Source organism: Odontesthes bonariensis, chromosome 20 (genome assembly GCF_027942865.1).
Source record: "Odontesthes bonariensis isolate fOdoBon6 chromosome 20, fOdoBon6.hap1, whole genome shotgun sequence".
Taxonomy (NCBI): domain Eukaryota; kingdom Metazoa; phylum Chordata; class Actinopteri; order Atheriniformes; family Atherinopsidae; genus Odontesthes; species Odontesthes bonariensis.
The window spans coordinates 3,568,909-3,584,111 of NC_134525.1; the positions used below are offsets into that span (position 1 = coordinate 3,568,909).

General features: G+C 39.4%; 1 protein-coding gene across 5 annotated transcripts in view; it reads left to right on the forward strand.

Moving 5' to 3' along the window:
* Nucleotides 1-15,203, forward strand: part of smarcd3b (SWI/SNF related BAF chromatin remodeling complex subunit D3b) — an 81,590-nt gene that overhangs the window by 43,131 nt on the left and 23,256 nt on the right. For 3 of the 5 annotated variants that reach the window (XM_075452239.1, XM_075452238.1, XM_075452237.1), the window contains exons 2-4: nucleotides 2,362-2,564; nucleotides 9,476-9,565; nucleotides 13,501-13,543. In XM_075452239.1, the coding sequence (XP_075308354.1) occupies nucleotides 2,362-2,564; nucleotides 9,476-9,565; nucleotides 13,501-13,543 (336 nt within the window). The remainder of the gene's footprint in view (nucleotides 1-2,361; nucleotides 2,565-9,475; nucleotides 9,566-13,500; nucleotides 13,544-15,203) is intronic. The other 2 variants (XM_075452241.1, XM_075452240.1) reach the window with 1 other exon arrangement.

Sequence of the window (15,203 nt, forward strand, 5' to 3'; positions counted from 1 at the left end):
TGCAGTTTGAATGCAGTTTGAATGCAGTTTGAAGGCAGTTTGAATGCAGTTTGAAGGCAGTTTGAATGCAGTTTGAATGCAGTTTGAATGCAGTTTGAATGCAGTTTGAAGGCAGTTTGAAGGCAGTTTGAAGGCAGTCTGAAGGCAGTTTGAAGGCAGTTTGAAGGCAGTTTGAATGCAGTTTGAAGGCAGTTTGAATGCAGTTTGAAGGCAGTTTGAATGCAGTTTGAATGCAGTTTGAATGCAGTTTGAAGGCAGTTTGAAGGCAGTTTGAAGGCAGTTTGAAGGCAGTTTGAAGGCAGTTTGAAGGCAGTTTGAAGGCAGTTTGAAAGCAGTTTGAAGGCAGTTTGAAGGCAGTTTGAAGGCAGTTTGAATGCAGTTTGAAGGCAGTTTGAAAGCAGTTTGAAGGCAGTTTGAAGGCAGTTTGAAGGCAGTTTGAATGCAGTTTGAAGGCAGTTTGAAGGCAGTTTGAAGGCAGTTTGAATGCAGTTTGAAGGCAGTTTGAATGCAGTTTGAAGGCAGTTTGAAGGCAGTTTGAATGCAGTTTGAATGCAGTTTGCAAACCTAAATGTTTAGAGAAGACAAACACAAGAGATCTGCGATTGTTTTCAGCTTTTGTTTCCAGCATTGTGTGAAAATTAGAGTTAGGCTGTGTTCAAAACCGCATACTACATACTACATACTACAATCTGCATACTACATACTTCCATACTGCATACTACATACTACATACTACATACTGCATTCTACATACTACATACTACATACTACATACTTCCATACTACATACTGCATACTACATACTACATACTACATACTTCCATATTACATACTACATACTACATACTGCATACTACATACTACATACTACATACTTCCATATTACATACTACATACTACATACTACATACTACATACTTCCATATTACATACTACATACTTCCATACTACATACTACATACTACATACTACATACTACATACTACATACTTCCATATTACATACTACATACTGCATACTACATACTACATACTACATACTTCCATACTACATACTACATACTTCCATATTACATACTACATACTACATACTTCCATACTACATACTACATACTACATACTGATCGATCAGACAGTATGCAGAGCGTTTACCCACAATGCATTTCGCTCCTGCCCGAGCCGAAATCAGCCGGCCTGAAGCTGATTTCCCTTAAGCTCTAAACTCTATAAACTTTAGCAACATTTGAAACATTTTCAGGAGAGAAAGTAGTCGTTTAGATCCCCAACGTGTTGAAAACCTGACAAAATACCGGCTATTTACAATTTTGTTCCCACGAATTCGGCGCTACTAAAGCTAGCCGCAGTGAGCAACGCACTTCCGGTTATTTTCACAAAATAAAATACCCGTTGCCTTTTATCATAGGGAAAGCCATTACCATACAATTGGTGCTTTTGTTTTGAAAACAGGAAGTGAACCTACCCTCGTTGTAGCTAGCTTGAAACTGCCGTTTTGACAGGAAATGACGATCGGCGACGTCACGTTACGTTGCATCTTGGGTAGTTTGAGTATGAGTAGTAACCTCATGATGCATACCCAACATTTCAGAGAATCTAGTATACATCCGGGAATATCTCGCTTACTCAAACTCACATACTAACTCAAAAAGTTAGTATGAGTAGTAGGAGAAGTATGCGGTTTCGAACACATACTTCGTCTTTTCAAACAAGACAAAGCAACTTTTCTGTAGAGTTGGAAAGACAAATCAGCCTTTTAGGGCTCTGAAGTATTTCATTTCACACCTGATGGTGAAATGATAAAAGCCCTTCACGTCCAGGTTGTAAACATTTTCAAACGTCACTAGATTGCGCAACAAGCTGCTGTTGTTTGATCATTTCAAGGTTACAAAAAGTTGGAAAAGATAGGAGAAGGTTTGAAATTGTACTGCTGAGTGACTGGTTTTGTTTTTGTTAGAAAAATATGATGATTTCTCTTTAAACTTTCACCAAATGGAGACATTTTTAAATCCAGGTTAAAGACATTTCTGTTCTCATGTGTCTATGCATGAAATCTGCACGTTTATCTTTGAACTTATCTGGACTGTTGCTTGTTTTTAAATTCATTTAAATGATTTTATTTGTTTCTCTTTATATTATTTTATGTATTTTTAATGCTTCTTCCACTCCCTGCTGCAATGCTTTTATTTTATGTGAAGCACTTTGAATTGTTTCTACATGAAATGTGCTACAAATAAATTTGATTTGATTTGATGATTTAGGAAACGCTCATAAAAAACCTTTCTATGCTTTTGTTTTGGACTGTTTTTCCACACGTGTGACTCCTCTCTTCCTGCTTCCTCCCCAGCGTCCCGGCATGCCGTCCGGAGCGAGGATGCCCCACCAGGGAGCTCCCATGGGCCCACCGGGGCCACCGTACGGAGGGAGCCCGGCGGTGCGACCCGGCCTGCCCTCCCCGGTGATGGAGCCCAGTCGTAAGAGGCCCGCCCCCTCCCAGCAGGTCCAGCAGCAGCAGCAGCAGCAGCAGGTCGTCCAGAACCGCACCAGGAAGTGAGTCAGAATCCGGTCCGACCACAGCACTGCACGGGCTTCAAACTGCGTCCCTTTATGTGTCTGCTTGTGTGTGACGTGTGAGATGGAAACGGGCTTTTAGGAAGCGGTTAAAGCGAACACGATCCCCTTTAATAGATTGTTTACGGAGACGCTGAGATGATTATTAGCTTCAATAGTTAGCTGGAAATGATAGACAATCATTTGATGATTGTAGTTATTAGTCATCAGTCTTCAAAAGGATTTTTAATCTATTAGTAATAAGATTTTGCCGGAGGGAGGGATCGCTGTCAGCCAGCTGGTTACACTCAGGATTTAAAATGTCTCAAAGCACCTTAATAGACCTTTTTCCCAGCAGTCACTTTGTCTCGTCCCTGTGATGGCGTCGCAGATGTGTCACTGATTCTGATTCTGAGCCGTCGTTTGAGGCCGAGGCTTCTTTGTTCACCCACTTCTGCTTCTGAAGGAGTAGAAGTGGGAAAGAAAAGAGAAAACAGTCCAAAATCCTACACTGGAAAAACTGCCCCTCCAAAAATAAGACAGCAAATAAAAGACGTTTTAGCTTGAAATAAGCAAAAAAAATCTGCCAATGGAACTAGTGAAAATCGGCTTGTACAGATTTCTTGAAATAAGATGTGATATTTAGGACTTTTGAGTTAAAAGTGATCTTGAAATTAGCTTAAAAACCTCTTCAAATGTAAAAAAAAAAAGCTTGTTTCATGTGATATGTGACTCAAAACAATTTGTTTTCAAGACTTTTTCATTTAACAAGATATTCCAGATGTATTGTCTTCAAACAAGTCCCTATATCTGGCTGAAATAGCACTTGTTAGGCAGTTGTGTCTTATATTAAGTGTAATGAGATATTTTGACTAGAAATGAGACAAATATACTTGGTAAGACTTTGATTTTGTCCACTATAGTTGTACAGCCCAATTCAACTACAGGGCGATTCAAAGTGCTTTACAGATACATTAAAACAGTGGAAATAAAAAGCACGATTTAAATTTTAAACAAAAAAGAAAGAAATAAGAACAATAGATAAAATCAGATAAAATCAGAAGTTAAAATGGGATTAAGTTTTGAAACTCAAGCTTCAGATTTGGAGCTTTATTCCAACGCAGCTGAAAATAGGTGTGTCTTCAACCTGGACTTAAATACACACTGGAAAAAATGCCCCTCCAAAAATAAGTAAAAAAACAACAAATACAAGACGTTTTTGCTTGAAATAAGCAAATAAATCTGCCAATGGAACTAGTGAAAATCGGCTTGTCAAGATTTCTTGAAATAAGATGTGATATTTAGGACTTTTGAGATAAAAGTGATCTTGAAATTAGCTTAAAAACCTCTTCAAATGAAAAAAAAAAAGCTCGTTTCATGTGATATGTGACTCAAAACAATTTGTTTTCAAGACTTTTTCATTTAACAAGATATTCCAGATGTTTTGTATTAAAACAAGTCCCTATATCTGGCTGAAATGGTACTTGTTAGGCAGTTGTGTCTGATATTAAGTGTAATGAGATACTCAATGAGACAAATATACTTGGTAAGACTTTGATTTTTTCCAGTGTAAATATTTTCTTTTAAAATAACTGAAAGCGAAGCAGCAAATGTCCCAGTTTTACTTTCACGTGCGATCCAATCTGTTCTGAAGCAGCCGGAGGGGGAAACTCGTGGTCTTCTCTTCAGATAGGGACGCTGTTTTTGAGGTCTGGTCTGCTTCCAGTCGGATGAGTTCGTACTCGGCTGCGGCGATACGAATCAACCCGGTCCCTCCTCCTTCTGGGAGGTTCAACTTTGGGAAAGTTCAAGGCAAGGCAATTTTATTTGTAGAGCACAATTCGTAAACAAGGCAATTCAAAGTGCTTTACAGCTACATAGAATCACAAGAAGGCAATAAAATCATTCCAAAATAATCATATTAATAATCATATTAATCATAAAAATAATCAATTATAATAAATAGAATAGAATAATCAAAAATAATCATAATAATCAAACCTTATAAAAACAATAACCATAAAAAATAATTCAGTTCACTGTCTTAGTTCGGTTTGCTGGGCGTTCCTCGGATACTGTAGATTGTAGAATTAGCTGCTTCTCATGTTGATATGATGAATATTAGTCACAAACGACACGAGTTTTAGGATACACAAGCTCTGCGGATGTATCTGTAGTTTTTTTTATTTATTTATTTATTTTTATTTTTATTTTTTGGGCTTTTTATGACTGCATTATATGGGACAGTGAAGAGAGACAGGAAGCAGGGGGCAGAGAGAGGGGGAATAACACGCAGCAAAGGGCGTCCGAACCGGGGCCAGCTGCACGAGGACTATAGCCTCTGTACGTGGGGCGCCTGCTGTACCCACCACGCCACAGACCGCCCCATGTATCTGCAGTTTGAACGTTTTTTATCACGCCCTGATTTCTGACAATCTCCAGAATCAGATCTGAAAAACCGCACTGATGAGGAGTGAAAGCGTAACCTTTGTGTGCCTCCTTTCTGCTGTCATTTCTGCCTTTGTTTCCACCTTTCGTGCTCGCAGATTGCCTCTCCCACTTCTTTCTTTCTTGCATCATCCTGCTTTGTTCATCCACCATCGCTGCCGTGCCCAGGCGCTGCTTTCACACAGCTGTCTGCAGATGTTCGTGCTTCGGCTCACTGTTACGCTATCGCTATCCCAGACGCTTAAAGGCAAACGTGCACCGAGTCGCTGGAAGTCTACGAGGAGACAAGCGTGTGGCGGGTACCGATCGATAACTTATCGAATGCTGTGCCACATGAAGTTAGTGCAGAGCACGGCTGCATTATAAGAAGGCTCTTTAAAATCTTATGATTAATCTAATGATTCTGGGCTAAAATAACTCTTTAAATTACAGTGAAAATCAAGTGTTTTCTTCTAAATTTGCAAATTTTTTCCGCCTTGTACGTTTTTTAATCTCAGTCTTAGAGAAAATCCAAGTGGTTTCCCTCTAAATATACGAATCTCACAGAATATTCTTCCCTTTTTTTTTTAATGAACTTGTGAGTTTTTCTCTCACACACTGGAAAAAATGCCCCTCCAAAAATAAGTAAAAAAACAACAAATAAAAGACGTTTTTGCTTGAAATAAGCAAAAAAATCTGCCAATGGAACTAGTGAAAATCGGCTTGTCAAGATTTCTTGAAATAAGATGTGATATTTAGGACTTTTGAGATAAAAGTGATCTTGAAATTAGCTTAAAAACCTCTTCAAATGTAAAAAAAAAAGCTTGTTTCATATGCTATGTGACAATTTGTTTTCAAGACTTTTTCATTTAACAAGATATTCCAGATGTATTGTCTTCAAACAAGTCCCTATATCTGGCTGAAATAGTACTTGTTAGGCAGTTGTGTCTGATATTAAGTGTAATGAGATATTTGGACTAGAAATGAGACAAATATACTTGGTAAGACTTTGATTTTTTTCCAGTGTGCTGCGTCCTCTGGATAATCTGCTTCTCTGTTCTTTAGAGCCCGGCTTCCTCTGCATTCCACCATGTTTTGGTTAGTTTCTGAGCCCCACATTGTTTCTGAAGCTCTAAACCTGTAAAATCTAAATATCTGCACCGAGTCCCTGGAAGTCTACGGGGAGGCGTGTGCACGTGGCGGCTGCAGATCGATGCGCGCGCTCAGCGGACCTCTCTGTTTCTCACTCTCTGCAGCACCATTGATCCACTTGTAATTAAGCAGGCTTGTCGAACAGGTCGCAGGAAACGTTGTCTTGCGTCGGGGGCTCAACCCTCAGAGCAGCCCGTCTGATCGATGGTTCAGGGTGACCCGTCCAGGTGTCTTTGTGTCCCGCGTCCTCTGGCAAACGGGTTGATCCTCCGGCTCAGACCCCAAACGGCTGCCAGCTGAGGACGGGCCACCTGTGTCATTGAGACCTTATGGCCGCCGCTGCCCTCTGCAGAGTTGGCGCTGTCCTATAGGCAGGCAGCTGCTAAAAATAGCCTTTCTTTCCAGTCTGCTTTGCATAAAACGGTATAAATATTTAACCCGTTGTCCTATAAAAGCGCTGATTTATTTTCTTTAATGTGCTTTTTTTGGAGAAACGTAAAGTTATCTGTGCTGGATGTTGAGGAAGACGCTTCACCTGTGGGGTAATTGCGTCCTGTGGTAGGAATTCTTTGGGATATAAACTGCAGGGGTTTATCTGAGAGGAAATATCTGTGCCTTGACGAGTTTTCCTCATTACGTTTTAATTCAAATCAAACAATGAATAACTTATCGAATGCTGTGTGCCACATGAAGTTAGTGCAGAGCACGGCTGCATTATAAGAAGGCTCTTTAAAATCTTATGATTAATCTAATGATTCTGGGCTAAAATAACTCTTTAAATTACAGTGAAAATCAAGTGTTTTCCTCTAAATTTATGAGTCTCACAGAATATTCTTCCCTTTTTTTTTAATGAACTTGTGAGTTTTTCTCTCACAAATTTGTGACTTTGATGCCGCAGAATATAAATGTTCTCTTTATGTAAAAATGCAAATTTTTGGACAAAACATCCGACTTTTTAAATCAAATCAAATCAAACTTTATTTATATAGCACCTTTCATACTAAAAAGCAGCACAAAGTGCTTTACATAATAAAATCAATAATTAAATCAATTCATGCATAAACTCACACACAACATCACACCGACAACCACACTGCACATATACCACCCCCCACCACCCCCCAACATGAGCAACATCAATATCAAATGACCCCACAGACCGAGTGGGCATAGTCCCCGGTGTGGAAGATCCCCATGAGGAAAAACACTGGATAAATAAGTGTATAATAAGTATATAATAAAATAATTTAAAATAAAATAAAAATAATAAAAAATATAAAAATAATAATAATAATAATAATAATAATAATAATAATAATAATAATAATAATAAATAAATAGATATTTTAAATAATGGATGAATAGATAAAAGTAAACTAAAACAAAATAAAATTATTCAATAAATAAATAAAATTATTATAAAATTATAAAATTAATCGTGATATATATATATATATATATATATATATATATATATTTATATGAATAAATGAAATAAAATTCAGCTGTAAGCTAAACTAAAAAGGTAGGTCTTGAGCCTCTTTTTTAAACATCACCAGTCTCTGCAGCCCTGAGGTTCTCTGGCAGGCTGTTCCACAGATGAGGTCCATAATAGTGGAACGACGTCTCATCATAAGTTTTTGTTCGAACTTTAGGAACAACTAAAAGGCCGGTACCAGAGGACCTCAGGGTCCGCGAGGGCTCATAATTTAAAAGCAGATCAGATAGATAAGAAGGCCCAAGACCATTAAGACATTTCTAAACAACTAAAAGAACCTTAAAATCAATCCTGAATCGCACGGGGAGCCAATGCAGCGATTTTAAAACTGGTGTTCGGACAGCAAGCATCGATCGTTGCCGTATTTAGTATTTAGTATATGCTAACTATACGTTTAATAATGCTAGGTGCTAGCCAAGCTCGCTCTAGTTTAGCTTCCTGCCAAGCTTCTGGACGCGTAATTCGTTCACGGAGCAGGGTACGCGCACAGGGGGAGGAGGGGGAGGGAGGAGCAGATTGCAGTTTGATAGACGCATCAGAATCCAATCATTGTTAACGGTCCGTTCAGTATGATTGGATAGTGTTTTTCCTGGATTGTACGTTCTAGAGGCCACTAAAACTTTTCATATTTGTGTCAAAACTTTTAATTAATTGGTTGCAATGGGGGTGTGAAGAGTATTTCAAGCAATATGTAAAAAAATGTTCCAGAAAAAGATCCCCTACCCAACCTTTAAGTTGCTTTAGAAGAGTCACACACAGCCCAGGAGAAGTGAAGGAATCAGCAGTGATGTGCAGATGAGTCCTCTGGATACACTGGAAAAAATGCCCCTCCAAAAATAAGTAAAAAAACAACAAATACGAGACGTTTTTGCTTGAAATAAGCAAAATAAATCTGCCAGTGGAACTAGTGAAAATCAGCTTGTCAATATTTCTTGAAATAAGATGTGATATTTAGGACTTTTGAGTTAAAAGTGATCTTGAAATTAGCTTAAAAACCTCTTCAAATGCCAAAAAAAGCTTGTTTCATATGATATGTGACTCAAAACAATTTGTTTTGAAGACTTTTTCATTTAACAAGATATTCCAGATGTATTGTATTAAAACAAGTCCCTATATCTGGCTGAAATAGCACTTGTTAGGCAGTTGTGTCTTATATTAAGTGTAATGAGATATTTTGACTAGAAATGAGACAAATATACTTGGTAAGACTTTGATTTTTTCCAGTGTAATCAGCTTCTCTGTTCTTTAGAGGCCGGCTTCCTCTGCATTCCACCATGTTTTGGTTAGTTTCTGAGCCCCACATTGTTTCTGAAGCTCTAAACCTGTAAAATCTAAATATTTACCCCCATGAGAGCGCCTCGGTAGCTGAGGAACATTTTAAACTCGCTTCTTTGAGCTGATTCGATCGATTGCTACTTTTTGTGGACGAGCTGGTTTAAATGCGAACGGTTACGTTCGTCTGCACCTCGTGATCATCGAGCCGCCGCCGCCAGCTAAACCTGAGATGAAAACTGGCCTGCACCCTTCCCTGGTGTGTTCTTTATCAGTGTATTGTCTGTCTCTGTGTGTGAAGCATGATTGTTTTGGTTCACTGGGAAACTTTGTGGAATGAGTGTGTCCCTCAGACGAGCAGGACGCCTCCCGGAGCCTCTCTGGCTTTGTCTGAGCTGTAGAGTTTGCACCTACTAACAGACCCTTGAACTTAACACACACACACATGCAAACAGCCAGAACACAGCAGGTGTTTCCTCTCTGACATCGTGCTTGCTGCCAGTGAGTGTGTGTCTCGCCACGACTCTAATCGGACAACCTTCGAATCCTCACCAACTCTTAGGAAGCCGGTCGGATTCCCGGGAGCCAGTGAGATGCCGGCGAGGCAGATGGACATGAGAGAGCCCCAATCAGATCCCACGCTCGGATCAAAGTAGGAGTTTATTCTGCTGCATGTCCATTTTCTTTCGTTTGATGACTCTGGCCTGGTTAGTTAGTCTTTCACCTGAGCCCAGCACTCCCCCTGAATTAACTGTTTTTAGCCGAACGTACATGCAGGCCAAGAGGTTGCCTCCTGAAATGCAGCGGTGCATGCTTTGGGCTGCAGCATGGCATGATGGGAACAGTTTTGTGCAGCTAGAGCAGAAAAATAAAGCAAAATCCCGTTTTTACTCAGTGTAGAATAGTGGATTGTTTGATGTTTTTCCTTTTCAATGCACTCCCAGAGCCTTGAATTCTCTCCTTGCAGAGGGCTCGTCTCAGTATTTGGCATGCTGATGTAACTCCCTGCTTTACAGAGTGTTGCAGCGCTCTCTACACTGCAAAAAAAAAACAAGCTCCCCCACCAACATTCAACATTTTCAGGCCTTTTCCAGTCAGGCTTGGGTGATATCAGAGTTCATGTACTCAGTATGTGTGTTTTTGGTATTTTATCGACAAGTTTGAACACAAATGTAGATTTCTATCCTACAGACAAACAGAAAATCATGCAAAAATAGCTTTAAATTGGTACGTTTAAAAGGGAAAGAAGTGTAACGTTATGGGAAATATGTTGTTTTTTGCTTTCTTGCAGAGAGTTTGATGGTAAGATCAGCACCATGAAAATAGATGCTAAGCCCCCAACAGGAGATGCAGAGATTAGTAAACTGGTGCACATGATGCAGCACACGCTGTCTGGCCAAAAGGAGTCGCACGCGACTGATCTGTTGGATCATTTGTTGGAGCATCTTAAGCTGCATCATGTCACATTTATCTGAGTTCAGAATAGCTCTGAGTTTTCTCCATCATCTTATTTTAATAATGGAAGAGTCAGTCCAACGCATGAAAAAATGCCCCTCCAAAAATAAGTAAAAAAAACAGCAAATAAAAGACGTTTTTGCTTGAAATAAGCAACAAAATCTGCCAATGGAACTAGTGAAAATCGGCTTGTCAAGATTTCTTGAAATAAGATGTGATATTTAGGACTTTTGAGATAAAAGTGATCTTGAAATTAGCTTAAAAACCTCTTCAAATGTAAAAAAAAAAAGCTTGTTTCATATGAAATCTGACTCAAAACAATTTGTTTTCAAGACTTTTTCACTTAACAAGATATTCCAGATGTATTGTCTTCAAACAAGTCCCTATATCTGGCTGAAATAGTACTTGTTAGGCAGTTGTGTCTGATATTAAGTGTAATGAAATATTTTGACTAGAAATGAGACAAATGTACTTGGTAAGACTTTGATGTTTTCCAGTCTGAGGCATGAATTCAGTCCAATCTTTATGCCCCCTCTCATGGTGAAACCTTTTTTTTGTGGGTTAGCCTCTCTGATAAGTGGTTGTTCAGTCCCAGTACCTGTAAAATCTGATCTCTGACCATTCCAAAGAGGATGATTCACCCCCATCCCTCCAGCTTTTATCAATGAGTTTTGAGCTCAATTTGAGGAGTTTCGCTGGTCTCCCTCCTTGTTTTGTTTGACTAATAATTCCACGAGCTCAGGATGGGGAAACTACTCACTGCACCAGTTAGGGTTGCACTGGAAAAAATGCCCCTCCAAAAATAAGTAAGAAAACAACAAATAAAAGATGTTTTTGCTTGAAATAAGCAACAAAAATCTGCCAATGGAACTAGTGAAAATCGGCTTGCAAAGATTTCTTAAAATAAAATGTGATATTTAGGACTTTTGAGATAAAAGTGATCTTTAAATTAGCTTAAAAACCTCTTCAAACGAAAAAAAAAGCTTGTTTCATGTGAAATATGACTCAAAACAAGATGTTTTCAAGACTTTTTATGATGATAAAAAAGATATTCCAGATGTATTGTATTAAAACAAGTCCCTATATCTGGCTGAAATGGTACTTGTTAGGCAGCTGTGTCTTATATTAAGTGTAATGAGATACTCAATGAGACAAATATACTTGGTAAGATTTAGATTTTTTGCCAGCTGAAACGCATTAATCACTTCCTGTTTGCTCGGTTAAATTCGGTTAAATTCCTTTTTCTTTTGGCCCGGCAGTTTGTGTCTTCCATGAAAAACCTAAAACTAGAAGAAGAAGAGGGTGGATTTTCTGCACAGAGACACGTCAGCTGTCTCTCCAACTACAGCAGCATCACTGAGGCGTACGGCATTGTTTACTGAACGAGTTTAAATATAAATGTGTGTGTGTGAGGATAATGTGCAGTCAGGTAAACAGCTGCAGTGTGAGGAAAGCTGTGCATCAGCAGCAGCTCCTGAGCTGTAAACGCCTTTCTGTGGAGACAGGAAGGAGGTAGAGCAGAAGCAGAAGAAGATGGAGGGAGGGTCGGTGTTGAAAAGCAAGAATAAACAGGTGCACGGGGCTCTTCTCTTGAACTCCGGCTAAACTGAATCCTATTGCTATTTATTATTCATTCTAAGTACAGCTAACCATCTCCTGACTATCTCTGGGATCCATATTATCGAATAACGTTTAGCAAGAAAGTCCAGCCGTCTTATTTGTGACTAAATATTTATCTATTTAATCTAAAATGAATAGAAAAATCGAGGTTTTGGTTTGAAATTCAACTCACACTGAAAAAAATGCCCCTCCAAAAATAAGTAAAAAAAACAACAAATAAAAGACGTTTTTCTTGAAATAAGCCAAAAAAAATCTGCCAATGAAACTAGTGAAAATCGGCTTGTCAAGATTTCTTGAAATAAGATGTGATATTTAGGACTTTTGAGATAAAAGTGATCTGGAAATTAGCTTAAAAACCTCTTCAAATGTAAAAAAAAAAGCTGGTTTCATATGATATGTGACTCAAAACAATTTATTCCGGATGTATTGTCTTCAAACAAGTCCCTATATCTGGCTGAAATAGTACTTGTTAGGCAGTTGTGTCTGATATTAAGTGTAATGAGATATTTTGACTAGAAATGAGACAAATATACTTGGTAAGACTTTGATTTTTTCCAGTGCAGCCGTCTCACAAAATGTTAAACTCTTATTTGTGAATAAATATTAATCGATTTAATCTAAGATGAATAGAAAAATCGAGGTTTTGGTTTGAGATTCAGCTCGGTTTTGTAAACTGGACGTAAAACCTAAAAGGAAATGTTGAATTAGACGGATAAGTTTGAGCGCCTGGCTCTTTTTTTTTTTGCAGTGTGGTGCTAATTCTTGGTCTTTCTGCAGGGAGAAACATCTTGCATGATGTAGTCACACGAGCGCTGCCCGTGTCACGGACGCTCACAGATGTTCATTCCACGCTTAAGGAAATTTAACTGGAAAAGGAAGCTGCAGTTGTTGTTTTTCTAATCAGTGTCGCTCGGACAGAAAAATTCTGATAAAGGGGGGCCGAGTTAGCACGGACGGTCTTTGTTGCTCCCTGCTCGGTAAGTACGAGGTTTATAATGAATCCTGCTAAAAACAGATGTTTTCACACACCAGCGCACGCCTGGAATTCACCAAGAAGACGAACACACACACACACACGTGTATCGTCCTCGCTGAAAATCGCCAAGACTCTGCATTTCTAAGAAGCTCTTGGACAAAACATGTTGTCGTCCGAGTCGTGTAGCGTGTGCGTGTGTGCACGTGTGCGTGCACGTATGTGTGCACGTGTGTGTGTGTGTGTGTGTGTGTGTGCATGAACACGGTACATTTCAGGCAAGAGATGTGTGATGTGACACTTTTTTTGGCTGCTGAGGCTCCTGCTCTCCAGGTGGACCGCTGCTTTTCAGAGATACAAGAGCGCATAAGCGTGCACGCACACACACACGTGCACACACACACACACACAGCTGGGATGCTGGGGTGCTGGATATGGCCCAGCATTTTAACAGATGGCCTGGGTGCTACGCTATCAGTCACCATAGTAACATGCTCCTTTTCCCCTCTTTCTCTCTGTCTTTCTCTCCCTGTCTCCAGTGCTAAGAGAAGGAAAATGGCAGACAAGATTCTTCCGCAAAGGGTGAGGCTGCATATTTTTTACCTTTGTTGTTTTGTTTCTTGTGTGTGCGTGTGTGTGTTTCTGTCTCTTGTGTGCAGAGCCGAACAATCCTGGTCGGCTTTTGATGTTTGGGGGGGTTCTTGGAAGGCGCTGAGGGCCAGACGATTGTTTGTTGTTTCCAAATGAGAAGAGAGGGGATAAGGGTGGCGATTAGAAGGTTTTCAAGGTGCTTTTTTTTAGGGTATCGCCCTGCTTTTTTGGAGGGGTGGCATATTGATTTGAATTCAAGTAGTCAGACACAACCAGGAAGGAATATGCGTTGCTACAGGTGAGTTCAGACCGGTCTCAGTTCACCTTTTGGAGGTCTGGAGACCGCGAGCGTCTCGGCTCAGGTCTTATCCTCTGACATTACCCAGACGGGCAGATAGCAGCAGGCACGGCTGAGGCGCCGCTACACAACAGTGAGTCAGGCACGGGGAATGTCTGCCACACTCCTCCGTCAGCTCGACACCTTGGGCCAGTGAAAGGCGGAGAGAGGTAGATAGAGAAGGAATGGGAGGGAACAATGAAGGCAGCCTTTCAGAGAGAAACATGAAAGAGGAAATAAGCAGGGAGGGGAGGGTAAAGGAGTGAACTGTAACGGCGTGTGTGTGCACAGTTTGGAAAGCAGCAGCCCTTGATGCTCTCAAGACTTTCATCCGTGTGGTAATATTTGAGTCCTGGCTGCACAGGCTGCATCTCATTTCGATCCCCCCGGCGTCCTGAGGATGGCGTGGAGCAGCGCGTTAATGATGGACAGGGCAGCAGTTCAGTTCTCAGCAAATTGTCCTTTATACTTCTACTCAATTACATCCATTTAATAGTTTACTGCACTGGAAAAAATCAAAGTCTTACCAAGTATATTTGTCTCATTACACTTATTATCAGACGCAACTGCCTAACAAGTTCTATTTCAGCCAGATATAGGGACTTGTTTTAATACAATACATCTGGAATATCTTGTTAAATGAAAAAGTCTTGAAAACAAATTGTTTTGAGTCACATATCATATGAAACAAGCTTTTTTTTTTTTTTTTACATTTGAAGAGGTTTTTAATCTAATTTCAAGATCACTTTTATCTCAAAAGCCCTAAATATCACATCTTATTTCAAGAAATCTTGATAAGCCGATTTTCACTAGTTCCATTGGCAGATTTTTTGCTTATTTCAAGCAAAAACGTCTTTTATTTGTTGTTTTTTCTTACTTATTTTTGGAGGGGCATTTTTCCAGTGTACTTCTTCTCCATTACATCCAGATGGAGATATATTTAATAGTTTACTGTTGATAGCTTTGGTTACCTATACACTGGACTTTTGAGATAAAAGTGATCTTGAAATTAGCTTAAAAACCTCTTCAAATGAAAAAAAAAAAAAACTTGTTTCATATGATATGTGACTCAAAACAATTTGTTTTCAAGACTTTTTCATTTAACAAGATATTCCAGATGTATTGTCTTCAAACAAGTCCCTATATCTGGCTGAAATGGTGCTTGTTAGGCAGTTGTGTCTTATATTAAGTGTAATGAGATATTTTGACTAGAAATGAGACAAATATACTTGGTAAGACTTTGATGTTTTCCAGTGTAAAATGTGGTTCAAAACAAAGTAGCTGCTGTAACAAACCGGTGTTTTGTTATTTGCT